The 26,105-nt window shown below is 29.3% G+C and overlaps 2 protein-coding genes and 2 pseudogenes across 5 annotated transcripts; 3 read left to right on the top strand and 1 right to left on the bottom strand.

Moving 5' to 3' along the window:
- Positions 1–1,245: 1,245 nt before the first annotated feature.
- On the top strand, positions 1,246–3,109 carry LOC111284067 (CBS domain-containing protein CBSX5-like). Its single transcript, XM_022872808.2, has 2 exons — positions 1,246–1,710; positions 1,899–3,109. The coding sequence occupies exons 1-2, from the start codon at positions 1,358–1,360 to the stop codon at positions 2,746–2,748; spliced, it is 1,203 nt and encodes a 400-aa protein (XP_022728543.1). The 5' UTR covers positions 1,246–1,357; the 3' UTR covers positions 2,749–3,109.
- Positions 3,110–3,708: 599 nt separating this feature from the next.
- LOC111318751 (uncharacterized) lies at positions 3,709–5,598 on the bottom strand (annotated as a pseudogene). The gene is made up of 2 exons (XR_016334200.1): positions 4,211–5,598; positions 3,709–3,987 (listed from the first exon to the last, which is right to left on the bottom strand). The product of XR_016334200.1 is annotated as an uncharacterized LOC111318751 (transcript).
- A 14,143-nt stretch (positions 5,599–19,741) lies between these two features.
- On the top strand, positions 19,742–23,802 carry LOC111275061 (E3 ubiquitin-protein ligase AIRP2-like). 2 transcript variants are annotated; one of them, XM_022860162.2, is made up of 5 exons: positions 19,742–20,028; positions 21,399–21,549; positions 21,631–21,697; positions 21,791–22,025; positions 23,311–23,802. In XM_022860162.2, the coding sequence occupies exons 1-5, from the start codon at positions 19,949–19,951 to the stop codon at positions 23,519–23,521; spliced, it is 744 nt and encodes a 247-aa protein (XP_022715897.1). In that variant the 5' UTR covers positions 19,742–19,948; the 3' UTR covers positions 23,522–23,802. The 2 variants fall into 2 exon arrangements, with proteins under 2 accessions (XP_022715897.1, XP_022715898.1); XM_022860163.2 differs by having other exon boundaries at positions 21,394–21,549.
- Positions 23,803–23,927: 125 nt separating this feature from the next.
- LOC111284063 (sphingolipid delta(4)-desaturase DES1-like) lies at positions 23,928–26,075 on the top strand (annotated as a pseudogene). Its single transcript, XR_016334117.1, has 2 exons — positions 23,928–24,592; positions 25,130–26,075. The product of XR_016334117.1 is annotated as a sphingolipid delta(4)-desaturase DES1-like (transcript).
- Positions 26,076–26,105: the final 30 nt, after the last annotated feature.

The raw sequence follows: 26,105 nt of genomic DNA, 5'->3' as shown, positions 1-26,105 counted from the left end.
TTTTACTCCACTGTAAAACATTACTCGATTCTACTAAAAATAATACTTAACCTCTCTTCTTCATCGAAATTACTATTTGATTTCCTTTTTTCATGTTTTTACCTTCGTATGTACGTCTTCATTATAATTAAGAATATCAACAATAATCATGCATCCTTTTGTGCTATTGTTTCTTACCTTCTCTAATGCTATTTTTCATCCACGAATTTAATCATAAATGTAATGTCCAATACTTTATATATTATAAAAAAAAAAGTTCCAACTTGGGGGAGTTTGCTCTTAATTTAATCACAGTTTTTACCATTTTCACTCGCAATTACAAAACCTAATCTAATTTTACGAAGTTTGAATTAACATCACAAATTTGCAAATCATATGATTGTGCATGTAATTCAAACTTATAACGTCAATGGTAATTAATGAATGGTTCCAAACTTATTTATAACGGTAAGCTGAGCATGGATGTAATGAATTGAAGATGTGGCTGAGATGAATTCTATGGTGTTTGGAGAAGCCAAATAAGACATCAAAGTTTTGCATCCTTGGTGGTAAAATACGATCCGCCTGGGGTCAACTTCAATTCTTCAAAATCATTTATTTATGTTTGAACGACATTAATATCATTTTATCTTCACCATTAATCCCATAGATTAAAAAAATAGTACGTTTAAAATTTGATTTTAATCAAATTAAAAAATTAGTTTAATTTATTCAATTAATCGATCAATTGTTTAATTAATTTTAATTAATTATAAAAAATAATTTTTTAAAAAACTTAATTTTTAAAAAATTCGATACAAAAATTAAATTAATCAAATTAATCAAAATTTTAATAAAAATATTATAAGTTACATATATAACTAAAAATATATGAAATTGATTATTTTATTTTAAGTTATTAAAGTTTTTAATTTAATAATTTAATAATTAAATATTTTTATAGATGATTTTATTTAATTTATTTTAAAAATAAAAAATAAAAAATTTAATTTAATTATTTAATAAATAAAAAATTAATCAAACTAATAAAATTAAATTTTTTTAAATTAAAAAATATAATTTAATTAATTTAATTTAAAATTAACCGAATCAACCATCCGAACATCGGGACTTCTTAATCAAACAACTATTTGGAGCTGTAAACGCGTAGATTCAAACCTAGACCCGTTTCAAAAATTATTACCTGGCTGACCGCTTATTCCCGGTAACCAACTTCCTATAAATGATCATACAATCCCACAGAAAATCTCACTTCTTTCATCTTGTTAAAATCAACATTCTTCTGTAGAAACATCCATTAACATATAAAAGAAGAAAAAAAAAGGCTTCCTCGTTTCTAATTTCTCTCGGGTCGTGCATGGCAGTGAGTTTATTGGCGCGTGAGGTATCCGACCTATGCCTTGGGAAGCCTGCGCTGAGGTCCCTCTCTATCTCCTCCACGGTTGCCGACGCGTTGTCCGCTTTGAAGAGATTCGCTGACAACTATATCAGTGTGTGGAACTGTGATCATCGTCATTCGTCGGAAGCCGACAAGATTGACGCCGGTTTTGATGAGTGTCGTTGTGTAGGCAAAGTTTGCATGGTGGACATCATTTGTTTCTTATGTAAGGAAGAAAACCTGTCGAATCCTGGAACTGCTCTTCAGGCTTCGGTTTCTATCTTAATTCCTAAGGCTCCTGGCTTTGTCCGACATTTAGAACCTAACGCAAGGTAGGTTTTTTTTTTTTCTTCTTACATAACGCGCTTTCATTTTCCCTGTTTCAGTATTTGTTTGAATCATTCAATCTATTTTTTCAGTTTCTTAAGATATGGTAAAAGCACACCATTCCGTTAAATTTGATTACAAAGGTTTTTTTTTTTTCCTGTGAATCTAATTGGTTTATTGTATGATTTTTCAGCTTGGTGGAAGCCATAGATCTGATTCTGGAAGGAGCACAAAATCTTGTTATACCATTAGAAATCGGCACCATGAATTCAAGAAAAAAGCTTCTCCAAAAAAGCCCGTCCAATTCAACCCTTCATAACAACCAGCAATATTGTTGGCTAACTCAAGAAGATATAATTCGTTACCTCCTCAATTCTATTGGTTTGTTTTGCCCCACTCCTATTAATCCAATCAACTCCCTTAACATCATCGATGCCCGGAACATCATGGCCGTTCATTATGATGACCCGGCTTCCTTGGCCTTACCCTTCATTGCTCAATCCCTTGAGATGCAAACTTCTGTTGCAATTGTCGACGCAGACGGTAAGTTGATTGGAGAAATTTCCCCTTTCACATTGAATTCTTGTGATGAGGATGTAGCAGCTGCCATTGCCACCCTTTCAGCTGGTGATTTGATGGCTTATATAGACTGTGGTGGAGCACCGGAGGATTTGATTCAGTTGGTGAAAGAGAGGTTGCAAGCGAGGAATTTAGCCCAAGCTTTGGAATTGATGGAAGAAGATTCACGGATTTCATCAGGAGCTTCATTTTCATCATCTTATTCGTCTTCGTCCGATGAGGAGTTTGGGGTATGGAGGAGTATCGGGAGGTCAGGAGGGTATTCAGCTAGGGTGGTGAGGAGATCAGAGGCGATTGTGTGTTACCCATGGAGCTCGTTAGTGGCAGTGATGATTCAGGCACTTGCACACCGTGTAAGTTATGTGTGGGTTGTCCAAGAGGATGGAACTTTAGCTGGGATTGTTACCTTTGCTGGAATGATGAAAGTTTTCCGGGAACGTTTTGAGGACTACACCTTAGGGTAGTATTCAAGAATCCAGAAGATAACAGCAAAAATACTAAGGAATCCATTATTAAACCTATATTTGGTGATTATGATTCAGATGTATTAAATCAGGCAGATCCATTTGCATAAAAGAAAATCAATCTGAAAGTAATCGACCTAATAAAGATATATCAAACTTGAGAAACAATTTCAAAAAATATCATCCAAGGAGGTCCAAATATTTGGAGCAAGGGATCCTTTAAGGCATTCCTACAGTCACCAGAATTTAACAGCGAATCGCATTTGTATATAAACCTAGACACCATTCTGATGCTTAGTGCTTCACTGCTGTAAGCTAATTTCAAATCATGAAAGAAAGTTATCAGAGGATGTGTTTCCAATTTTTTTTCTTATTACCTATATCATTGTTTATCTTACACAATGATGACAAGAAGCCATGCGCATTGTATTTTGTACGAGAAAGGAAAAAGAACACACAAAAAATGAGAGCGAGCAGAGAAAGTTTAGAAATGAATCGTTGAAGCTTTCATAACTGCTATCATAATGAGTAAAATAACCTATGGTTGAGCTCAGATATACATGATGATAAGGCATCTCTTGCAGATTTTTGGAGTCCATATGGAGTGCATCTTCGTATAACCTCTTCGACTGCTGTAGCAACTTCACCTTCCCTTTACTATTACCAGGCCTTAAGCAAGATCTTTGCTGCAATATGGCTCCCCATCTAAAGAGGGCAGTAATTCAAACAAAAGAAGGAGTAAGGGATATTCCCTATTCACTATTCATTCAGCATATGTTAAAGTATACTTGTCATCCAGCAAATAGGAAACTATACTTGTCATCCAGCAAATAGGAATGCTCTATTCTGGTATTCCTAAAAAATTACAGAACACATAATCATGTAGACACAGCAAAGTGCTAAGATTTAGAGACTTCTACATTTCAATACAATTTGGAGCTACAGATAAGACATAAATGGTTTTCTTAATAAAGCTTCACTTTAATTAGCACATTGCAGAGCACAATCTATTTTGTGGTTACGTTTCAGTTAAATTGTTGGAGGCCATAAATCATTTGTCAATGGTCTATAGAGTTTAACTCAGTTATCGTATCGACAATGTGACATCACACTTCTCGACTGAAACAAAACAACTTAGACATTGACATATCATCAGGTGCATGAACATTGCTTCTAGTCATCATGGCATCAAATTTTAATTGCAGCCAAGAATGGTTTGTCAGCATCAAAAGCTGCTTCCTGAAATTGGAAAGAAGTAATCCAACATTAAAAAATTTTGCAATAAACAATTTCAATCCCCACCAAAACCCCTTCCTCCCACATCCCCCACAATATTTAAGTGTAACTTAATTAAGCCTGATGAAGGTCACCCATTATAAAGTTGATCAAATTGTTTCCCTTTTGACTAAGAAGCTTTATATAACAGACAACAAATTAAATTTCAGCTGAAGTAAATGCTTACTGGTCCAATGTCTGCAATCAATTGTGCACGAAAAGACAGAGCAAGGCCCCAATTATGTAGGGATCTCACATCATCTCCATCAATTGATAATGCCAGCCGATATTTTTGGCCACTCCTCGCATGGAGCTCTTCAAACTCTTCACAAGCACTAACTAAGAGCGATAAAATTTTAGCCCTACTGGAAAATTGATCACCTAGTCCATTAACTACTCTTCCTTGTGGCCTCTCACCAATTATTGGATTATTTATAGCAAGAAGAGTTCTCAGCTCACAACTGACATGTAGTTTCAATTCTCCGTGAAGAAGATAAGTGTTGCCTAAATGGCCCACAGCCAACAGGCTCATGGGCTTCATTGTTATGGCCTGTGAGAGTAACGTGGCAGACCTATTCAAGATGACTTTTACATACTCTTCATCATGTCTACCCCTCATACACTCTTTGGTTTCTTTAAGAAGAACACTAGCTTCCGTAAGATACTTATGGAAGAATGAATCATTGGCAAACTTTGATGATGATGATGATGATGATGATGAAGAACTGACCTCATTCTCATGTGCAAATAGGTGATCAGCTAGGAGGAATCATCTTCATATAGCACTCCCTCTTTCCCTATGCCTCATTTTCAGTCTTCACGGAGCTTTAGGAAGACCTGTAAGATCTACTAGATTCCTGAAGCAGCAGCTCATGTGCAAATAAAGCTGCAGTTTTCATATGTTTCAATCTGACACTGAAATCCACAGAACCAAGCAGATTATCATCGGATTTCTATCTTTTACTCTCATTCACAGGACTTCTGTTGAAAGAGATGTCATAAGTATTCACAAACTGCAATCTGTTACCTCCGTAATTAAACTCTTCGCTATCAACAAATCTCTTAGCACTTTCACCCAGAAAATCAAACCTTATTTTCCCATTCTCTAAATCAATATCTATTCTCCTATCTCTATCTTGATTCAAATCAGACATTCAAAAAATCTTGAGCAAAACCTTAATTTGAAACTCGTTTGCTGTTATTAGGTGAACTAAAAACCCTATCTTCAACAAGAGGCAATCGAACATCTCGAATTTGATTATTTAAATCATGTGCACACTACCTGACTTAACATCATCTCTCACTTTATTAGGCTTTGAAGCCACCGATATTTCACCAAACAAACTCCCAAGAAACTGTAACTCAAACCCAACTTCACCAGCTTCCTTTTTTCTACCTGATGGTTTCTGGTTCTCTCTATAAGAGTTCCCCACGTCATCCATAGAAGCGTCATGAACATAAACTCATCGATTCCACTAAACTAGCAGAATTCTCCACATCAGCTACAATAATTCTGTTAGAATCAATAGTTCTTCGTATATTATTCTTCAAATTATTAACTTTAACATCAAACCCATAAAAAAATCCACTAAATTCCTCAATTTCTCACTGTAAACTCTTAAAAATTTCCGCTTTGACCTTCTCTTATTTGAACTTAGCTCATTGAAACTCCCGCCTTAAACAAACCCAAACGAAAAGCCAATACCAGAAACCAAAATAGAAGCTGAAAATACGATAATTGTAGAGACTCTAACCCTAGAAATCGCCAAGGCACAACCCAATAAAAATGTTTCTATAATCAATTCCGATAGAAACGAGGAAATTATGCAACTGAATTGACTCACCAACTTAGCACACCAACTAACGGGTTCAAAATCAAACCACCCGCCATAACTCAAGGATTCAGCCGATAAAGAAGCCATGGCGGGAGAAAATTGAAGTTTCCGTGGATTTGAAAGCATTTTTTTCGGGAGAAGTGACGAAAGTTTTCATTTTGGGAAAGAGAGGAAATGATTGTCTGAACTGTTTTAGTCGCTATCACAGTTGGAGTAACAGCTTCAGGTTTCAGCCGTTCTGATCAGCGTCAGCGGGATTCCTGAAAGGCTATTTTCGTAAAATAAGAAGAGCTTTGTGGATAATTTGGTAATTTAAATACTTAAAACTCAATGGGCCTAAGCCCCATTTGACTTGATCCAGAGTCCTGACTATGTGGTCCTAAGTATTGGCGTTGAACCTGACCTTATGGCCCTAAACCAAATGAACCAATATAAAAGAGTGTTGGTTTTCTCTTTACATAAGCTAGTGTGTTACCCCTGCTAGGTACGAGTTAATCAATTAATTTGTTTTAATTAGTAATTAGGTTAGTATTCTTATTTATAATCTATGTACCTTATATGAAAAGAATCCTTGAGGGATTTTTAAGCTGCCACCTGTCTTTTTTTTTTTTTTTTGGTTGTTATATCTTTGACTTTTGTGAATAGTCATAATTTTTTGGACACTTACTAGTTTTTGTTTTTTCTATTTTTGACAAATGTTTCTATTCTTTTTCTCGAAACTTCTTTTTGTTGCCTGTGTTTGTGTTTGTGTTTGTAATAGACTTGTTTTAGTGTCTAAGATACCTTTAGTTTTTCCTCTCAGTTTTTGCTTTTTTTTCTTTGGTTTTTTGTTCTTTTTAGCTATTTTTAGGTACTTTTTTTCGTCTTTTATTCGATCATTGAATGTGGGTTTATGTTTTCTTTTAGGTTTCATTGTCACTGTTTTCATTTCATTGTTGAATGGGTTTTTGGTTTTTTGGTTAGAAGTTTTGCATGTTGTGAATGTGTTTTTTATAAGATTTTGTTTGTGCATGTTGTTTTGGATAAAAATGAGTTTTTATTATTTTTATAAAGATGTGCTTTAATTTTGAGTTAATCAATATATATCTCAGATCGTTCTTCTTTGATTCAAAATTTTAGATCATTCTCTTTGTCATTTTTTTTTACTCTTTGTGATGTTATTGGTTATCGGTGGTAGACACATTGTCATTTTTGTGAATAAGATAAAAGTACTGAAGGTCGACATGTCCATTGTGTTACATTAAAACTCTTGCTTTATGTTCCTTTTAACATTTACTAAATTGAAAGTTGAATTTGTTGCTTTGTTGAAGGTTTTGGAGGAAATTTTAGTTTATAATAGTAAAGACTGAAGGCTTTGAGTTGAATATTTTAGTACGTTTGCTAAATAACTTCGTTAGTGATGGTTGTCTAGATCTGCTATTTATTTTGGATTTTTAATCCCTTGAACCTTTGTTTGGTTATATAGTTTTTCATTGATTATTTCATTTTAACTCTATCTTATAACAACAGAAAAAAAATAGGAAAAATGTAAGGCTAGAATTCTTTTCTTCTTTAAGTTTTCTTATTTTTGTCCATCTTTTTTATATAAATGCACTTTTGAGCTGAAGAAAGCTTAATAAACTTAAATGATCTTTTGTAGATTCTGAGCTGACTTGTTAAGCATCCAATTTAAAATCAATTGACAGTAAATTGAGAGGTTCAACTTAAATATAAAGCTATAAGATAATGAAAATTTATTAGATGTGAGATAACCCACTTTAATAGGCCCTCATTACTCGTAAGTGAAGATGGAAAAAGCCTTTCATGTGACAAATTAAGAAAAGGTAATGAAAAGAAAACTCTGGCTCTGATACCATGTTAAGCATCCAACTTAAAATCAATTGACAGTAAGTAGAAGGGTCCAACCTAAATATAAAACTACAGGATAATGAAAATTTATTAAACATGAGATAACCCATTTTAACACAGCTGTGTTTCAATTAGTATTAATGTTATTGTAGAAATGAATCTGATGAAAGAGAGAGATCTAGATAACGGGTATTGGAAAAGTAAATGGCTATTTAAAAATACAATTCTAATATTGGCACAAATGCTTTCTTTTGATTAATCTTTTATTTTTTTTATTTCAGTTATTTGTCCAAAATGATTTAATTTTGTTTAAATTTTACTAAGGTGCATTTGTTCATGTTCTGATTAGTTTCTGTGATGTTTCATATCATGTTTTCCTTAACTACTGGTTTAGTTATTGTCACTTGGTAAGTTTCATTTGCTTTGGTAATTTTAGATTGTTGTATGCCTTATGCTACAGAAGATTGTTTCACTCATGAATTACGTTTACGTAAGTAAAGCTTTTGTGTTTATTTTTACATTCTTAGACTTCTTGAAAATTTGTTGATACATTTCTTCTATGTTATTGAAAATGCATTCAATAACTTGAAAATCTAGATAAGTAAGTGTAATTGAGACTTGGTATTGTTGATTCATTTTTTCTTGGAAATCTACATTCGATAACTTATGAACAAATACCTCACCAATTATTTGGATTGCAAGCTTAACTTTTTCTTCTCTGTCAATCACCCTAACATTATCCGTCTTTTTCATGTTTTACAAGTTTGTTGGTATTTTTGGTTTTCTTTTCTTCTTTTTTTGGATTGTAACAATTGGGTTGGTTATGATTTTCAAGTGTTTTCTAGAATACCCATTTGATACATTTCTTGAATTAAAATTGTTTGATGGATTAACAAATTAAATTTCTTTGTGTTAACTTGCAAGTTTGGTTATTTAATTTCATGCTTGCGTTTGTTCCTTTACATTTGTAGCAATTACTGGGGAGTGGAGAATTTAATATTCAATCATTTTAATTCTCAAATATTAATGATAATTTGCATTTAGATGAAACTAAAAAAACATGCTGCTACTTTCTCCTATCTTTTAAAGCTTAAATGTTAAAGTCAAGTACCAAATGCTGTTGATTTAGAATTTGTTGTTTATTTCATATTTGTTTTGCTAATTTGATTTCTACAAAAGATGTAGTTGGTTTTATTTGATTTTCAATATGAAAGTTGTTTATTCCTGGTCTTTGAGTTCTGTGTTGAAAGAAATCTAGCATCTTATATTCGGCATCATGGAATAGTTTAAAAGCAATTACTAAGGAAATTCATGTAGCAACTTGATAACTACTTTTTTTTTTTTATCTAGGTGATAAGCAGAAAGCAAGGCTTCTTCATTTAGGATTATATTTTGAATGGTGTAATTTGTTTCCTTAATGCAGGAGCTAGTTTAAAAGTTTTGCAGTCTCACCATAATATTCACAAAGACTTGAAACTAGAGGTATGAAAAGCAATGTCTTTAGCATGTTTACTCTTAAATATCTTAAGTATATTGTTTTTCCAATTAAATAAAAATTTTTATATATTTTAAATTTTTAATTATGCTAAATAAAAACCCATAGCAAAGCACGAGTATCATACTAGTACTTACAAATAAGCATTACAAAAATTTGTGTTAGCTTTAAATTGATCCTTATTTTGAAATGACAAAACATTAAACTAAATAAACTTGATCAAAATTTTTAAAAAAATTTATTTAGTACATGTTCTTAAGTTTTATATTTTGGTACTTATATTTCAGGCAAATAAATATTAAACACAATATCAACAAACATGAGAATATATTAAAATCATATATTCAAAAGAAAAAAAATGCCTACTCAATTCAAACTCACATATATCAAATAAAATTGGTGTATTCAAGATATATCAATAAAGCATATACCAATATCAATTAAGCATTCAATGTTCAACAAAAATAGGTAATCAATTTCATATTCACATAAAATAAAAGTTTAGAAGTTACACATCTTTATTGTGTGTCTAGAGTATTCAATCTTCAAAATCATAATGTAACTTATTTCTCTAGCACACATACAAGCGATATATTTCATTTGATTTTTGGTACTCATATTGCTTTGAGTCTTTAAAAGTTAGTTACCAAGTATCTAGTTCCTTTTTAAACCCATACTTGTTTAATTCTAAATAAATTTTCTCTTTATAGGATAATTATGTGTAATGTGACCATGAAAATTATAAAAATTACATTTTACTATTTTAGTACTTAATGAACTTTTTTAAAACTTTTTTAAAACTTTTATTTTTCATTCATCAATTCATCAAATTTCTTTTTCAAAATAATATTTTTTTCTAAAAATTTACTTCTACTTTAAGAGGTTTCAAAATCTATTTTTTATTTTTTATTTTTTTTTCTAAAATATTTTTTGCAGTCATCAAAAAATCATTTTCAACATACAATTTTGAAATCATTTTCTTATATTTCCTCTTCATTAATTCACATTCAACATATAGCTCATTATAAGCATTTTGTAACTCATAAAAAATATGAGTTTGAATTACAAGAGTTAAAGATTACCTCTAATTCTTTAATAGCCATGAGACATGATGCATGTTGGTTGAAAATTTATCTTTCATGTAGCTCATCCAACTTTTTTTATATCTCATTTGAAGTGGAGTAATTTGAGATCAAATTAAAGTTGTGAGAGTTAAAAGCTTCATAAAGTAAGCACTTGACCTTGGCATCATCCATCACTTGCTTCAAATAGTTTGCATCATTTGAAAGAGTTCCAAGCCTTATTTTTATATTAACCAAGCTCCAAAAATTTGTGACATGATGAACATTTTCATTTTCATTTTTCATTCATAAAATTCAAAAATTTCAATCATGAGAGCTTTGAGGATTTTTTCATCATATTGGAACTTAAATTGAGCTATAGGATCTTTACTCAATATGGTTAAACTAATAAAAAGAGACTAAAGCTCTAACACCAATTTTTAGAACCTCAAGCACTACCAATTCTCCCCAAAAGCAATTACTGTTAAAAAGTCACATACCCTAGTTTTATAATGCATTTAACATACACAAGCGCCCACAACGTTTAAGCACATAGAGTTGATGGATGCAGCCAACCTTTAATCTGCCAATAGAGCAAAATATGTAAAAGTTAAAAGGTAATTATGATAAACATTGTGCAAAGAGAAAAGAATTTTTATTGAGGGTGATAACGGGTCTAATTGAATTTGGTTTGATTATTTCAATTATTGTATAGTATTATAAATTTTTAAAATCTAATCTGAATCCAAGCCAATGTTCTTAAGAAATCGAATTGATTCAAATCAAATTTTATCAGTTCGATTTATTAATTTATTAATTAATTGTTTAAATGTTTATTAATTTTATATTATTTTAAATATACTTAAATTCATTATATATACAATAATTGTTTTTTATTTATAAAGTTTAAAAATATATAAAAACTAATAAAATATATAATTTTCTTTGGTTCGGATGTTCGATTTTTTTATTTCAAATCTGAAATCAATTTAAACCGATCTAAACGCTACAATTTCAAATCAATTTTAAACAATTTTTTATCCCTATGTTTGATATTATTATCCCTTTATGAAAAAAAAAAAAAAACCTTTAAGAATAATGATTCTTTTTATCTATTTTTCCTTTTTTAATATTCTTTGTCTTTTTTTTTATTCTTTTATCTCCTCTCAATTTCCCTTCAATTAAGTAAAAGATAAATAAATTTCAAACTAATTAAAATAAGTTAAAAGTTTCATAAAAACAATCTCTTAATCCATGTTTGAATTGAAGAAATGTGACATAAAGGAAGGAAAAGCAAAGGAAAGAATAAACATTTCCCTTATTTAACTTTCATTTTAAATTAAAATCAAGGAATCTTTTTTCCTCAAAACTCAAAAGTCTCATTTTTTAATTACCCCAAATTGGATAAAAACTAAGGAAATGAAAAAAGTAAAAAAATTTTAAATATAAAATAACATTTATACCTTTTATTATTTTTTAATTTTTAAAAATACATTGCTTTTATTATTTTTTAATTTTTAAAAATACATTGCAAGCTTGACAAGAAGTACTAATATTTACTTTTTTTATTAAATTTAAACCCGCATCCTTAATTTGCTTTTTTTAGGTTCCATCAACTTTTTATATCATTGTCTTCAATTTTTTATATGTATTTTTTATTATTTTATTCTTTTTTGCATATTATTTATTTTATATGAAAATAAACTTTTAAATTTTTATTGGTTTAAGTAACTTATCATCATCCATAAAATATAATCATATCAGGTATTTTTTTAATTAATGTTGGGTCTTTTATATCTTTTATATTTTATTACTATTTCATAAATTTGAGAAAGAAAAAAAACATATGTACATGAAAAATATGTACAATTTTAGAAATTATGCCTACATTAATGAAACTTGTTAAAATTATATGAAAATATTAATTCAAATTTATACTTAATTTTATTTATTAAGATATATTTAGATTTTTTAATTTTCTCATTGAAATTATTTTAAAAAAATATAATCATATAGAAATAATTTCAAGCCTATATTTTTTATAGATTAATAAAAATTAATCTCTTTTATAGAATTTTTTTCTTTTTTTTACTGAAAATAAATAATTTCTAAATTATTCACATGTAAATGAAACATTTCAAGGCATAATTGGAAAAAATATATTATAATAAATAATTTTTTTCCTTTTCATTCTTTAAACAAACAATGGTTTTATGATTCCTTTCTTTTATTTTTTTATTAATTTTAACTATACAAATAAGGGTAAATGTATTATTTCTTTTCCTTTAAAAACCTTTTTTTTCCTTTGCTTTACTTTTTTTTTCTTTTCTTTACTAATATCCATCCAAATATAGAATTAGGGGATTGTTTTCACATATAGTATAAATTTATTTAAATTTCATTTGTTTATGTTTTTATTTTTTATATTATTTCATCTACCATCATGAGGTTAGAAGGATAATACATACATTTTAAAATATACTCAAAAAAAAAAACTAATACAACAAAAAAAATACACATATCAAAATTTTAACTCCTTTTTTTATTTTTATATAATAATAAAATAAATAACAAAAATATTAACCAAACGAAAATTTAAAATTAGACTAATAAAACGTCTTGTTTATTGGCCCATTCTCCTTTTAAAATTAGACAAAAAAAATTTTCTCTTTTTAAAATAGTACTGATAAAAGGAATGGACTTGCATTAGTAGTCATGGTATACACTAGGTGCATATAAACTTATAAAATTTTGGTCAAAAAAGGCTCCTTCCCTAGTTGTTATACTTATCCTCAATTGAGGATATTGAATTGAGTAATACTTTGGTTTTTATAGGTAATAATAATGAAGTAAATTAATGAAAGAGACAGGAGGGTATCACATTAATTCTTCTAATCTTATTATAAATAAAGTGAGATAACGATTTGTTGAATAAATGCTACATTTGTGATAACATTGCCGGTTTGATTAGTTGGACAGCACATATCTCCTCCAAATTGAATGAACCCAACCCTCCTATGTCCTAAGTATTGCTACCTTCTTCTCATTTCATTTATAATTTTTTATTATAATTTTATAATTATTTAATAATAATAATAAATTATATAAATATTCATCACTTATAAGTACATTTCTTATGAAAATTCGATAAATTTTATATAATTTTAAATTATAAATAATTAATTATAATACAATGATTACTATTTGATATGCTCACTTTCCAAAAACTTACCCAAAACATGTTTTTTACTGCAATTTACTCTGTTTGACCCAAAATTTTCCCTATCAAAACTCAAAAGCAGCAACAATTCTCGAGTAGTGGTAATCTCTTTGCAATATTATGTGTGTCCTATCCTCAACCAATGATTCGAGTTTATAGACACTTGTTAATAGACATTTTTTTTTATTAAAATCTATGATTCATGTTGATTTAAGGTATTAGTTGCATGTTTGGTATTCAGGCAACAGCATTCATAAATTTGTGGCATTAATCTCTCCTCAATTAAGCCTATGTTGAACAAACAATTTGGTAATTATGCACTATGCATAAAAATACAAATAGAAATAATAATTACTTTATCATTTTGTTGAAAGATGGCCCCTAACAAATGTTTGGTAATTATTATAGTTGTTGATTGGGTCTGAATGTTATTCATAGGGACAATTCAACTTTTATCCTACGAATTTCAATCCGATTTAATTTTTTAGGATCAATTTTCTTTTTAAATTAAGTTTTGGATTGGATCGAATAATTGTAAAAATAAAGTCAATGTTGGATTTTAGATAAACTCATCCCAACCTAACCCGATATATAATTATTTTTTAATTAATTATTTAATTTTATATTTATATATTTATATAATTTTATATTTATATTTAAAAATAATATTTTATTAATTCGAGTCATATGAAATATAATTTTACATAAAATCGAGTCAAATTCGAGTATAAAAATTAAAAAAATCATCGAAATTGATTGAATTCAAGTATTATGAATATAGAGTCAAGTTGATTCGAGACAAGTAAAAATTTGTCTTGACTTGACTTGATTTGTTGTCATCTTTAACTACCCATTTATGGCTAAATGTCTAATATGCCAACTTACTAACTCCTCCATTAGTTTTAATTACGTGTTTATTCTCTTAACCAACGATTAGGTAGATAATGTTTTGATTAAGAATTCCTTTTTTAGGCATGCATTGATGGGAATTGCTATAGCGAGTTAGATGAAATATAAGTCAAATTAATACTATAATTAAGTATATGGTATTTAAAACAATAATAATTAAATGCAAAGCTAATATATCATGGGCATTGTTTTTGATTCAAAGCTGTAGTTGGAAATTTGATGGACTTCCAATTAGGTTGGGCAACTCAATCCACCTCCGGTGGGTTACGACCCGATTCAAGCACGTAAGATCGAACTTTTTTTTTCAAATTAGGTTTTGGGTCAGGTTGAATAGTGCTAAGAAGATGTTGGGTTCGAGTTTTAGATAAATCCAATCCGACTTGACATTATATAAAAATAAATTTTAAATTAATTTTTTATTTATATATATTTATATAATTATATATTTAAATATTTATATTTTTAAAAATAATATTTTTTTAATTTTGAGTCTGATAAGATCGGATACGATTTATACACTATCGGATCAGAGTCAAGTTTGTCGAATATGAAGTCGGATCGGATTTAAAACGAATAAAAATTCATTCCGACTCGATCCATTGTCAACCTACTTTCAATCAGTCAATTGGATAGCAAAAGAACATACTTTTTGAGTTAGATTATTAATTAAACAATGTATAGTTCAAAGTAACTGTATTTAAATAATGTATTGGGATAGAAAATTGTATTTCATAATGAGAATATAACAGGAATAGTAAGGGTAGCTAAAAACAAACAAACATTTGTACCTAGAACCAAAGTTTTCAAAAATTTCATGATATACATTTTTTTCTTTTTTTGGTGATTTGGGGGCTTTATTTTCAAAGTCAGGCATAAACATTTTAAACAACATAATGATATTCAGAATCCATCGAAATTGTCAATACAAACAATTAAACAGGATTTAGGTAACAGAAAAGCCAAATTCACATTCATTTTCAAAGTGAAGCATAAACATTTTAAACAACAATAAAAAAAAAAATTTTAATAGTCTCATGAGCAATTGGAGATGTTAATTTGCAAATGGTAGAACTTTCCTGCATTAAATTAAAAGACAGACACATAAACATAAAAGATGTTTGAATATTTGGTTTGAGTGAAACATTTTTTGGTAAAATTATTGGAACACTAAGAAAGGGGAAATTTTAGACAAATAACTGACCCGTTTTATTTTTAAACTCTAAAGACAATATGAGTGTAAGAAACAATAATTCAATTATAAAACTAAAACAGGAAAATGTGGTCTGGGTATTTTAATAGAACTGTGAAATTGCGAGTGTTCTAAGGTTTTTACCTTTGTTTGAATGCCTGTTGGACACAATTGCTTCAAAGCAATTACAGAGAAAGTATCTTCCAATCTTCTCGAAATTGAGAAATTCAAAAAAGGTTGCTTTCTCAAACTTATCAATTTTTGAAGAAAAATTTAAACATGAGGGTAAAAGGGGAGTCAAATCGATTTGTTTTCGAAATAGGTGAAACATTTTTATGATTGAAGAAAAACAAGAAATCGAAATGGATGGAATAATGATAAAGGAATTGAAAAGAAGGAAACAATGAAGAAAATCAATTAAATGAACTCTCCCTAGTAACAATCCTCTTCAAATTCAACGAATAGATTTTTCCTCTTGAAAAAAAAAAATCAAACGGTATTAAATCATGGTGGAAAAGAAGGAAGAGCTTGAAAAGAGAAAACCTAGACACATAAAGGAAGTTCAAAGAATAGTAAGGCCAAAAGTCAGCAACATCTCTAATCTTTTCCGCCGGTAGAAATGAAACGTCAGCAGGCAAACATATGAGAAGGCCAGAGTTCAGTCTATATTGCATGAAGATGCAAGAATTGGCACGTGTCATTATTTTAGACATTGTGGATAAAAATAATGGTACGTTACATTTTAAAAAATAAAAAATATACAAATGACAGTAAAAATTAATTATTATAAAAAAAAAAACATTTAATTTCACAATCATTGAAAAATCACTTAAACATAACGCAAAAAAAAAAAAAAAAAATTATGTCACAATTTTCATACCAAAAGTTAATAACAAAATTATTAGTAGTTATTATATATCTATTGTTATTATTATTATTATCATTTAAATAAAAAATAATGAAAAAGATATTTGTAATTAGTTATTATTAATCATATGCCAAAACTGAAGAAACTACATTTATAGTTGGTCCAAATATATTATTAATCCCAATAAAAAGTATATTTAAGTAATATTTTGAAAGTCTTAATCTGATTTGCACTGATTTAATTTGATCTCTAAATTTTTTTATTTATTATACTTGATTTTATTATTATTATTATTATTTGCGTTGGGGCCCAACCAAAAGCCTAATTTAATCACACATTTTTTATATATTAAATTATGTTTGTTATATAAAATTATAATAAGATAAGATAAGATGATATTATAAATAATATTAAATTAAATAATATCATCTTTGCTTATATTTGATATGTATAATGATTAAAATAAGATAATTTATTTATTAGTCAAATTTATTTTTGTAAAGTTTATATAATTTAAATTATTAATATAATTTTTAAGAATATAATAAAAAATATAAATTCAATCTCATGAATTAAAAATAATTATTTTCATTTTTGTAAGATTAAATTATCCTAAACGAAAAAGATAATAATCATTCTTATAAATCTATTCCATTCAATTAAATTCAAACTAAATATAATATAAAATAATTATTATACTAATTTATTTATTATTTTATATACTAAACATTACCTAAAGAGGTAATACTAAAATTAAAAAACAAGGGGCGACTAATTTGTCTTTAACTCCAAAAGTATTTGCAAGCAATAACGGGCATGACTTTTTGCCAAGCAAATTATGGTAGCAAAGTTGATTATGAAAACTCATTACTCACTGAAAAAAAAAAAAAAAAACAAAAACAAAATGAAAAACGAAAGGTTCATGAATGATCCAACATGAAGGATGGAGCAGCCACAAACCTTTCAACGCTAGACCATTCTAGCAAATATTTATAACAAACTTTAGAAAAGCACTACTTTTCATTCTTCTGATGGAGGACTAATCACATTGCCAATGGTTTCAGTAGCCCTAATTTAGTATACAATCTAAGAATTATCATTTCTTATATAGTTTCATATAAATTTTCAACCACGATGATATTTAAAAATCATATAAAGTTAAATTTTGTATTTTTTAAATTTTACTTAAAGCTATTATAATCATAAATGTTAGCTCAAAATTATGCAATTTTGAAAATAATAAAAAAAAAAGCAAAAGATGTTATCAGAAGGTTAAATTATATTAGAGGTTTCTATATTCTGTCAAAATTTAAAATATAATCTTTGTATAGTAATTCATACAAATTTAATATTCTCACTATTTTGATTTAATATTTTTAGTCTGATTACTAATTTTGTCAAATTTTTGCAATTAAAAATACTAATGTGGCTATTGATTTGATGATTATGGCACCGATTTTGTTGACATAACATTGATTTTGCATGTGATAATTTGAATGAATGAAATTAATTATTAAATTATGCGAATAATCAATATATTCACACGAAATTTAAACTTTAATCTCTTGAATATAATTTTATAAAAATCTCATATTCATTCAACTTAAATTTGATAAAACTAATCCAATTACTAACAAAAATCATAATTTTCTTTTTACTTTAAAAAAAAAAAATCAGATTTTAATTTTTATAAAAATCAATATTTTGAAATTTTTAAAGTTTTTTCATATTTTTAAAATATTAAATTTAATTTTTTTAAAATAAAATTTAAAAAATTTTTAAATATGATTTTATTTTTTAAAAATTCAATATTTTTGAAATTTTTTTAAAATTTTAAAAATTTTAAAAATATTAAATTTAAATTTGTCAACGGTTCAATTTTTTTAAATTTCATTTTTTAAAAGTTTATGTATTTTTTTCAATTTTTAACATTTTATTTAAACAAAATATTTAATTTTAATATTTTTAACGTTTTAAATTTTTTATAAAATTTTCTATATTTTATAATTTTATTTTTAATAAATATTTTATATTTTATTTTTTGTATTTTGTATTTTTAAAAAGAGTTTATAAATTTTAAAAAAATTTTACATATTTTTTTATGTTATTTAGTAAAGAGTAAATTGAAAATAGAAGTTTTTCATACTTCATTATTGCTCTGTCTTACCTTAAATTTTTATATTCTTTCATCTCAAATAAACCAAAAAGAAAACAAATTCTAACATGTTTTCTTTAAAATTTATTTATTTATTCATTTAAATGTTAAAAAATTTAGAAAATTTATAAATATCATAAAAAATAGAAAATAAAATTTTTTTATAAAAATTAAAAGCTTAAAAAGAAAAAAATTAAATATTTGATTAAATAAAATATTAAAATTTCAAAATAATAAAAAAGTTAAAAAAAATTGAATTTTATTGTAAAAAATTAACTTATTGAAAAAAGTAAATTTAGTATTTTTAAAAATTCAAAATTTTTTCTAAAAATTGAATTATTAATTTTTTTAAATAAAATTTTATTTTAAAAATTTCCAAAAACATGTCTTTTTAATTTAAAATATTTTAAAAATTAAATTTAATATTTTTTAAAATATGGAAAAATTCTAAAATATTTGAACTATTAAATTTTAAAAAAATTAAAATCAAATTTTTGAGAAAGTAAAAAAAATATTTTTATTAATAATTGAATAAATATTATTAAATTTAACTTATACGAGAATAAAACTTTAAATTTTGTATGAATATATGAATTATGTACATTAAGTTTATTCATTTGAATTATCAAATTAATAAAATTAATATTATGTTAATAAAATCAACATTATATCAATAAAATTAATGATCACATCAATAAATTTTAATTAAAAATTTTAAAAAGTAATGATTAAATTAAAATAATATGAAAATTAAATTTATATAAATTATATAGTAAAAACTAAATGTTAAATTATAATAAAGCACAGAAATCTCTTGGACCCTATCAAAAAGCAAAGGTGAAAGTAATGGTGGCAGACAAAACCTCCCCACAATGAAGAAAAAAAAAAATCCAAACGTTCACGAAATTACATGATTAGATATTAGTAAACGATAAGATTTGGTGGGCATTTTCATATCGGATAAGGGCGCGTCACGGACTCTCTCGAATTAATTATTTTATGCATCTTTTTTTTAAAGGGTCCCATTAATCATTTATATATTTTAATTTAATTGTTTTTTTGACAATCCACGACAGATGTTAATCCACGTGTCGAGTTTTAGCACTCTTGCCTTCATTTTGAAGATGAGAATTGAAGTCACTGTCACCGCCACCAAGACTGAACCACCCACCAAAAGAGAGAGAGAGGAGAGACATTCTCTCTGAGTGAGAGAGAGAGCAGAGACTGTCAACAAAACTAGTTTTGGAGAAGGAAATTAGGGTTTTTTTTGGGGTTGATTATTGGGGGAGGATTGATCAGAATTTGGGGTTTTTTTTCTTTTTTGTTTTGTTTGGGGTGGGAGGAGATGTACATAGGCTCTATGCGAAAGTCTTTCAAGGACTCTCTTAAAGTGCTTGAAGCTGATATCCAACATGCTAATACTCTGTAAGTTTTCTTTTTGTTTAAAAAACAAAATTCTGGGTTTTTTTCTCCTTTTTTTTTGTGGTTTGGGTTTTTGTTTTTGTTTTGTTTTTTTTTGTTTGTCTTTGCTCTCGTTTCTGCTTGAAATGAATGCTACTGTCCACAAAGTTTGAAGCTTTTTTTTCCCCAAAAATTTAAAACATTGGTTCTCAGATCATGATTGTGAATTATATTTTACTTGCCCAGCAAAATGTTATCATCGGTTTCCTGTAAAAATTGTTTCTTTCATTTTGACTTTCAAGTATTTTTCTTTTAAAAAAGCCTTAAGCATAAATTTCTTTATCTTCAACTGCTCTTAGCGAAGGCATTTGATTTTCACCCCCTCCATATTTGATTCTTTGCCCACTTTCTAAGGAAAACAAATCTGGGTGGTGTTAAACTTTTTTTTTAGTTCCTGAAGATCACTTTTTCTTTTTTGAGAGAGGGGAGATGCTAGCTTTTATTCAGTCTGTCCCCTTTTAGCCGAAGTTATTTCTTTCAGCTTATTTTAGTCAGTAATGCATTTAATATTTCTGGTTATAGTAGGTTGAGTTCAGTGTCTTCTACTGACAATTTTTTTTTCCCAAATAGATGCTAGTAATTTTCTTAATTCTGAGTGACATTTTTGTATATAAACTTTGTTTTGGAAATGTTAGAGTACTGCAAGAGTGAAATAATTCTTTTCAGAGATTGCAAGATTGCATCTTTTTGTGGGACATTTTCGTTATCTTGATAGATTTTTCCCATTAACTTCACGTGGCGAATGGGTTCCACTTTATTGTACAGCTTTCAGTATTGTTTTTCATCTTTTCAACGCTATAATATAAGCATCAGGGTTAAATCATCAATTACTGGCCCCAGCTCAATAAATGCATTAATAGAGTGTATTGATTCTTATACATATACATTTATGCTATCGTTTATGCCTTTTAGGCTGATAAACTGATCCTTAGAATCGGTGTAAATTGCTTGTAACTTGAATAATTTAGTAGTACTATTGTTAAATTCCTGAGATTTCTTTTTTTTTTTTTTTATATATATTTAAACCTTCTTCTGGGATAAACACCGGAAATCTTAGCCAGCTAGAAGATAAGTTATACATTTTTTTGTGGTTGCTGAAACAGGGGTCCTAAAAGTAGCTAATACAGTTGTTCTACAATTAGTTGTTTTGAACATGAACCCTTGGATAGAAGTGAACTGCTAGAAGAAACTATAGTTGTTGCTCATTCTGTGTAATTCTGCTTTGCAGCAGTGCATTTTCGTCAATATATTTTGACCTAATTTGCTTAATATCATTATTATGTATTTCTCATTCTGCTTGAATGCCCATGCCCATCATGCAATGCAAAGTGCAGGGCTTCAGATTTTCCAAGGGAGTATGATGGTGCATGCCTTCAAATGAGAATGTCATACAGTCCAGCTGCGCACCTGTTCTTATTTTTGGTGCAGTGGACTGACTGTCACCTTGCTGGAGCCCTTGGGCTGTTAAGAATACTAATTTACAAGGTTATATTTTGTTACTTTGTGTTTAACTCATATCGTAATCATGAAAGTTAGCTGATTTCATCATTGTATCACATTCTGCAGGTTTATGTGGATGGAACTACCACCATGTCTACACATGAAAGGAAAGCCAGCATAAGAGAGTTCTACGGTATCTTTCTCAATCTGAGTGTTTTGGTGCACTTATGGAATGTAGTTCTTACCTTGAGTTATCCTAATGCCTCTGAATTCCTACTGTGTTCAGCTGTTATCTATCCCTCTTTACTGCAACTTCAGAGGGGTGTCACTGATACTGAAGATAAAAAACAGAAAGTAGTGTGCATGGAAAGGTACCGAAGAAGAGAAGATGAAGAGTGTATGCAGCTTAATGATGTTGATTTTGAAAGAGAAGAAGAATGTGGAATATGCATGGAGATGAACAGTAAAATTGTGCTACCAAACTGCAATCATGCTATGTGCTTGAAATGTTACCGTGAATGGTATTCTTCCTCTCCCCTACCCTGCATTCCCTTATCCCTCTCTCTTTTGCTTCTTATATTTTTATATGATTTTTGTCATATCATCAATCATGCAAACATCCTCGAAAGTTCTCCTGTTTTGACGTCCCAAGAGTTGGTAGGACTACAGTCCCAACTTCCTACTAATATATGGCATAGACAATAATGACCTCTCTAGGATCTTGATTGTTTTGTTGTTTTTCCTTCATAACCTTGCTTGATATATGTGTCTTGTGAATGGAGCCCATGGAGTGAAGGAGATTAAAAGGAGAGAATTTGGAATAAAGTAAAATTGAAGTGCCAGGTAGATATGTTGCTTCAAATGCTATTTAAAGTATGATGGAATTGAATCTTTGATGCTTATTGCTAAAGCTTATGATGATGCAGCATTTAAAATGAAGAAGTTTGTGTTTTCTTTAATCTTTGTAAGAGGGAACCATACATGTCAATCCAGATGATCCAGTTGCTTTTTTTTTTTTTTTTTCCTTCTATCTAGTGTCTTGACTTCAACATCATACTTGTTTTCAAACTTCATATCTAAACGCTTTTCTGTATCCTCCATCTAGGAATCATCAGGTTTTAGAAACTGTTGAATCTAAATGCTTTTCTGTATCCTCTATCTAGGAATCATTAGGTTTTAGAAACTGTTGAAGTCATCACTTCAGTAAGGTGTCTCGGGTTGGGCAAATTGGTTTATCACATAAGTAGTTCAACTAGACAGGGATTACTGACTGGTCTGAGTTTTTAAAGATGATTTTTCATTCCCTTTAAATATAAGGGAGCATTGACGAATCTAACTTGGATAGCGTTCTGGAGCAATAACCCTGTAAATGTTCTAGGTTGATTCTCGGTTTGCATCATATAGCTTCCTGATTATCTACAATACTTGTTGGTTGTTGCCTTTTTTGGTATGATCAAAGTTCTGAAAAACTGAAAGTGGAACTGAAAAGTATTGCTGCTTGTAATAAGGTATCCAGTAATCTTATCCGTAATAACTTTGCAATGGTGTCTCTTGTTATCTGTTATAATCCTGAAACTTTTTGTCAACTTATCTGGTGTTCAGAGATGGTCAATGGATAGGGTATCAGCAGGTTGTCTTAACATCATGATATGTCCTAAGTGCTAGTCATAAAATCATGGGTATAGTATAAGTGCTAGTTTCCTATTCCCCCAATTCTTGGATTTTTTATTTTCTTTTACAATATTGCCCATGGACGACAGTAGATGGTTTTTGGTGATAATAAGGATCCGTTGCAATGAATTGCAGGCGGTCAAGGTCGCAGTCCTGCCCCTTCTGCCGTGATAGTCTTAAGAGAGTTAACTCTGGGGATCTCTGGATATATACAGACAGCAGGGATATAATTGACATGGCCACAGTGACGAGGGAGAATCTTAGAAGGCTTTTCATGTATATAGATAAGTTGCCACTGATTGTTCCTGATACCATTTTTGATACTTACGATTCCCACCTAAGGTGATAAGTACATTCTAAAATATCTTCTCTGTGATCTCAGTATTTTCCGCTCGTTTTATCTTTTGATTACATAACGACCAAATCACTCGATTTGGCAAATTTAGGTCAGCCAGTACTGCAGTGCTCTCTTCCCACTTCTCACCAGAAGAAAAACCCTGCCCGAGTTATTGTGGGCTGGTGGTGAAGTTGAGGTAGTTCATCTTAGGAGCCTATAAATTGTATTGAGTACATTTGTATATGCATTGTATAGCCTAAAGTTTGATGATAAAAATCCTTTCCAAATTATTTTCTGTCTTATCTGCATTTTACTACCTCTTTTATCACGTATTTGTTTTCGCATACAAATCTTTTTATTATAATTTTTTAATATATGTGTAATTTTTTAATCATAACAAAAAGTATTTAAAGATTCATTGTTTATAAATATGAATTTCAGAATTGGAATTGATTAATTATAGTATAATAATTATGGGATATACGTCGTTTTTTGTTTTGTGCTTGCGGCTTCAAGTTCTTTTGTCGAAGTGATTACACGATCGTTTGTTCTGTTGCTGAGGTTTGAGCATAATGATGTAGTCTACACCTCTTACTTTTTTATGGCAAAAGCAAACTCTAAAAAGTGGGCCCTTGTGTCACCTCTGCCACTGTTAACGCTTCTTGGTTTGTGAAACGCCGTCCATATGGAAAACGCATCTAAATTTTTAGTGACTGAAAAATTAGCAACTAAAGTATCTTCTCTTTTTTTCTTTTTTTTTTATGCATCAAACTTATGACGGTTTTTGTAAAAAAAAAAAAGGGCACAATCATTCTAAAGAACGAGGCAGCCAAAAAAGACAAATCTCTGGAAAGGAGATAGGATAAGAAGAGAAAAGGTAAATAAACGGTTGGTAGAGAGGGCGAAAGAAATGGGGAGAGGGGGGAAAAAGCGAGACGAAGTGAAAGGAGGAGTAGTAATGGCAAATGGCCTTTTGTGGTCATCTATAGATGAGCCTCATGCTTCAAAGAGACGTCAGATCCTCTCTCAGTACCTCAAATTAAAGTACTCTTTGGCCCTTATCACTTTGCTTTCCTTGAGGTATCCCGTCACTTCTTTTCTTTTTCTTCTCAATCTTCAATTTGTTTGTTTCACTGCTTTTAGATCTGGGGTAATGCCACTGGATAAAACCTTTTGATCTTTTATCTATTTTTTCTCTGTTTTGTTATTTAGCTAAATGGAATCTGGGTCTTTTCTTTTCTTTTTTTTTCTTTCTCTTTTTTGGGATTAAAAGAAAGTTGTAACTTTCAAGTCACATTGTTTGGAATTAGGCTCTTCAAGCGATTTGATTCCATGGTTTTTTTTTTTTTAATCATTGATGCTTCGAAATTTTCATTTTTGTCTTTCAACTAGCTTTGGTCTTTGAGATTGTGGTTCACATCACCTAGTTGAAGTCACCATCAACTTTTTACCAAACCCATCTCTTTTTTTTTTGGTTTTATTCTTATTCTTTTCCCTCTATTGCTGGTTTTTTCTGATAAAGAACTTTCAAATGATAGATCCATTTGAAGTGAATTGTGTTAATGAATATAAAGAAATGTGTGCAATACTCATCTTCTTGAAACTTTGGCATTGCAGATTAGTACGTTTGTTTTGCTTTGGCTATGGACCGCTACTACCCTCCATGATGCTGGCTGGCTGAAGATGTTGGCAATTGCCTATTTTTTTGGTTAATTCCTCAACCACAACCTCTTCTTGGCCATCCATGAGTTCAGCCACAATCTTTCCTTCTCCACTCCTGTCTACAACCGTTGGCTTGGGATTTTTGCTAACCTCCCTATAGATGTGCCCATGGCTGTCACTTTCCTGAAGTATCACCTTGAGCATCATCGTTTCCAAGGGGTAGATGGCATGGACACGGATGTCCCAAGCTACACCGAAGCCCATCTTTTGATTAATGTTGTCTCGAAAGTCATTTGGGTCATCTTCCAACACTTCTTCTATGCGCTCCACCCTCTATTTATCAAACCAAAGCCCCCTGGTTATTGGGAGTTTATCAACTTATTTATGCAGATTGCTCTTGATGCGACCTTAGTTTATTTTTGGGGCTGGAAATCTTTTGCTTGTTTGATCCTTTCAACATTTGTTGGGGGTCCATTTCCATCTCTGAACATTTGTACTCAAGCCTGATCAGGAGACGTATTCTTACTATGGTCCCCTAAATCTTTTGACTGGATAAGGTAAAGGAGATTGCTCCAGAATATTATTAGGAATTGGAATCATATAAATCTTGGAGCCAGTTATTTAGATGTATATTATGGATCCGAGTGTTGGGCCATTTAGCCGAATGAAGAAGAAGCTCTCAAAAAAAAAATCTGAATCGGAGTTTCCCCATTCGCTGTCTTTTTCTTGTCCCCCCTTCTTGGTTTCAATCTGGGATTACTACATTTCTTATCCTAATCTTGTTTTTGTTTGTAACATTCTTGAGGAATATCATTTAGTTTTAGACGATGGAGTTAGTTATTCTTTGATTAATCATTCAAAGATCAATTTTTTTTTCACTCGTATATCTTTGGACATTTGAGACAGGCTTTGTTGTTATTGGTTTTTTCTC

Source organism: Durio zibethinus, chromosome 26 (assembly GCF_047325235.1).
Source record: "Durio zibethinus cultivar Kanyao isolate XHJ-2024 chromosome 26, ASM4732523v1, whole genome shotgun sequence".
NCBI classification, from domain to species: domain Eukaryota; kingdom Viridiplantae; phylum Streptophyta; class Magnoliopsida; order Malvales; family Malvaceae; genus Durio; species Durio zibethinus.
This window is presented reverse-complemented; position numbering and strand designations above follow the sequence as displayed.

What these genes read in the sequence shown, in the direction of transcription:
- LOC111284067 (XM_022872808.2), top strand. Translation starts at nt 1,358, where the DNA reads ATGGCAGTGAGTTTATTGGCGCGTGAGGTATCCGACCTATGCCTTGGG. An exon ending in CATTTAGAACCTAACGCAAG is followed by an intron (nt 1,711 to 1,898) that starts GTAGGTTTTTTT and finishes ATGATTTTTCAG; the next exon opens with CTTGGTGGAAGCCATAGATC.
- LOC111275061 (XM_022860162.2), top strand. Translation starts at nt 19,949, where the DNA reads ATGTACATAGGCTCTATGCGAAAGTCTTTCAAGGACTCTCTTAAAGTG. An exon ending in TAAGAATACTAATTTACAAG is followed by an intron (nt 21,550 to 21,630) that starts GTTATATTTTGT and finishes CACATTCTGCAG; the next exon opens with GTTTATGTGGATGGAACTAC. An exon ending in TTGAAATGTTACCGTGAATG is followed by an intron (nt 22,026 to 23,310) that starts GTATTCTTCCTC and finishes AATGAATTGCAG; the next exon opens with GCGGTCAAGGTCGCAGTCCT.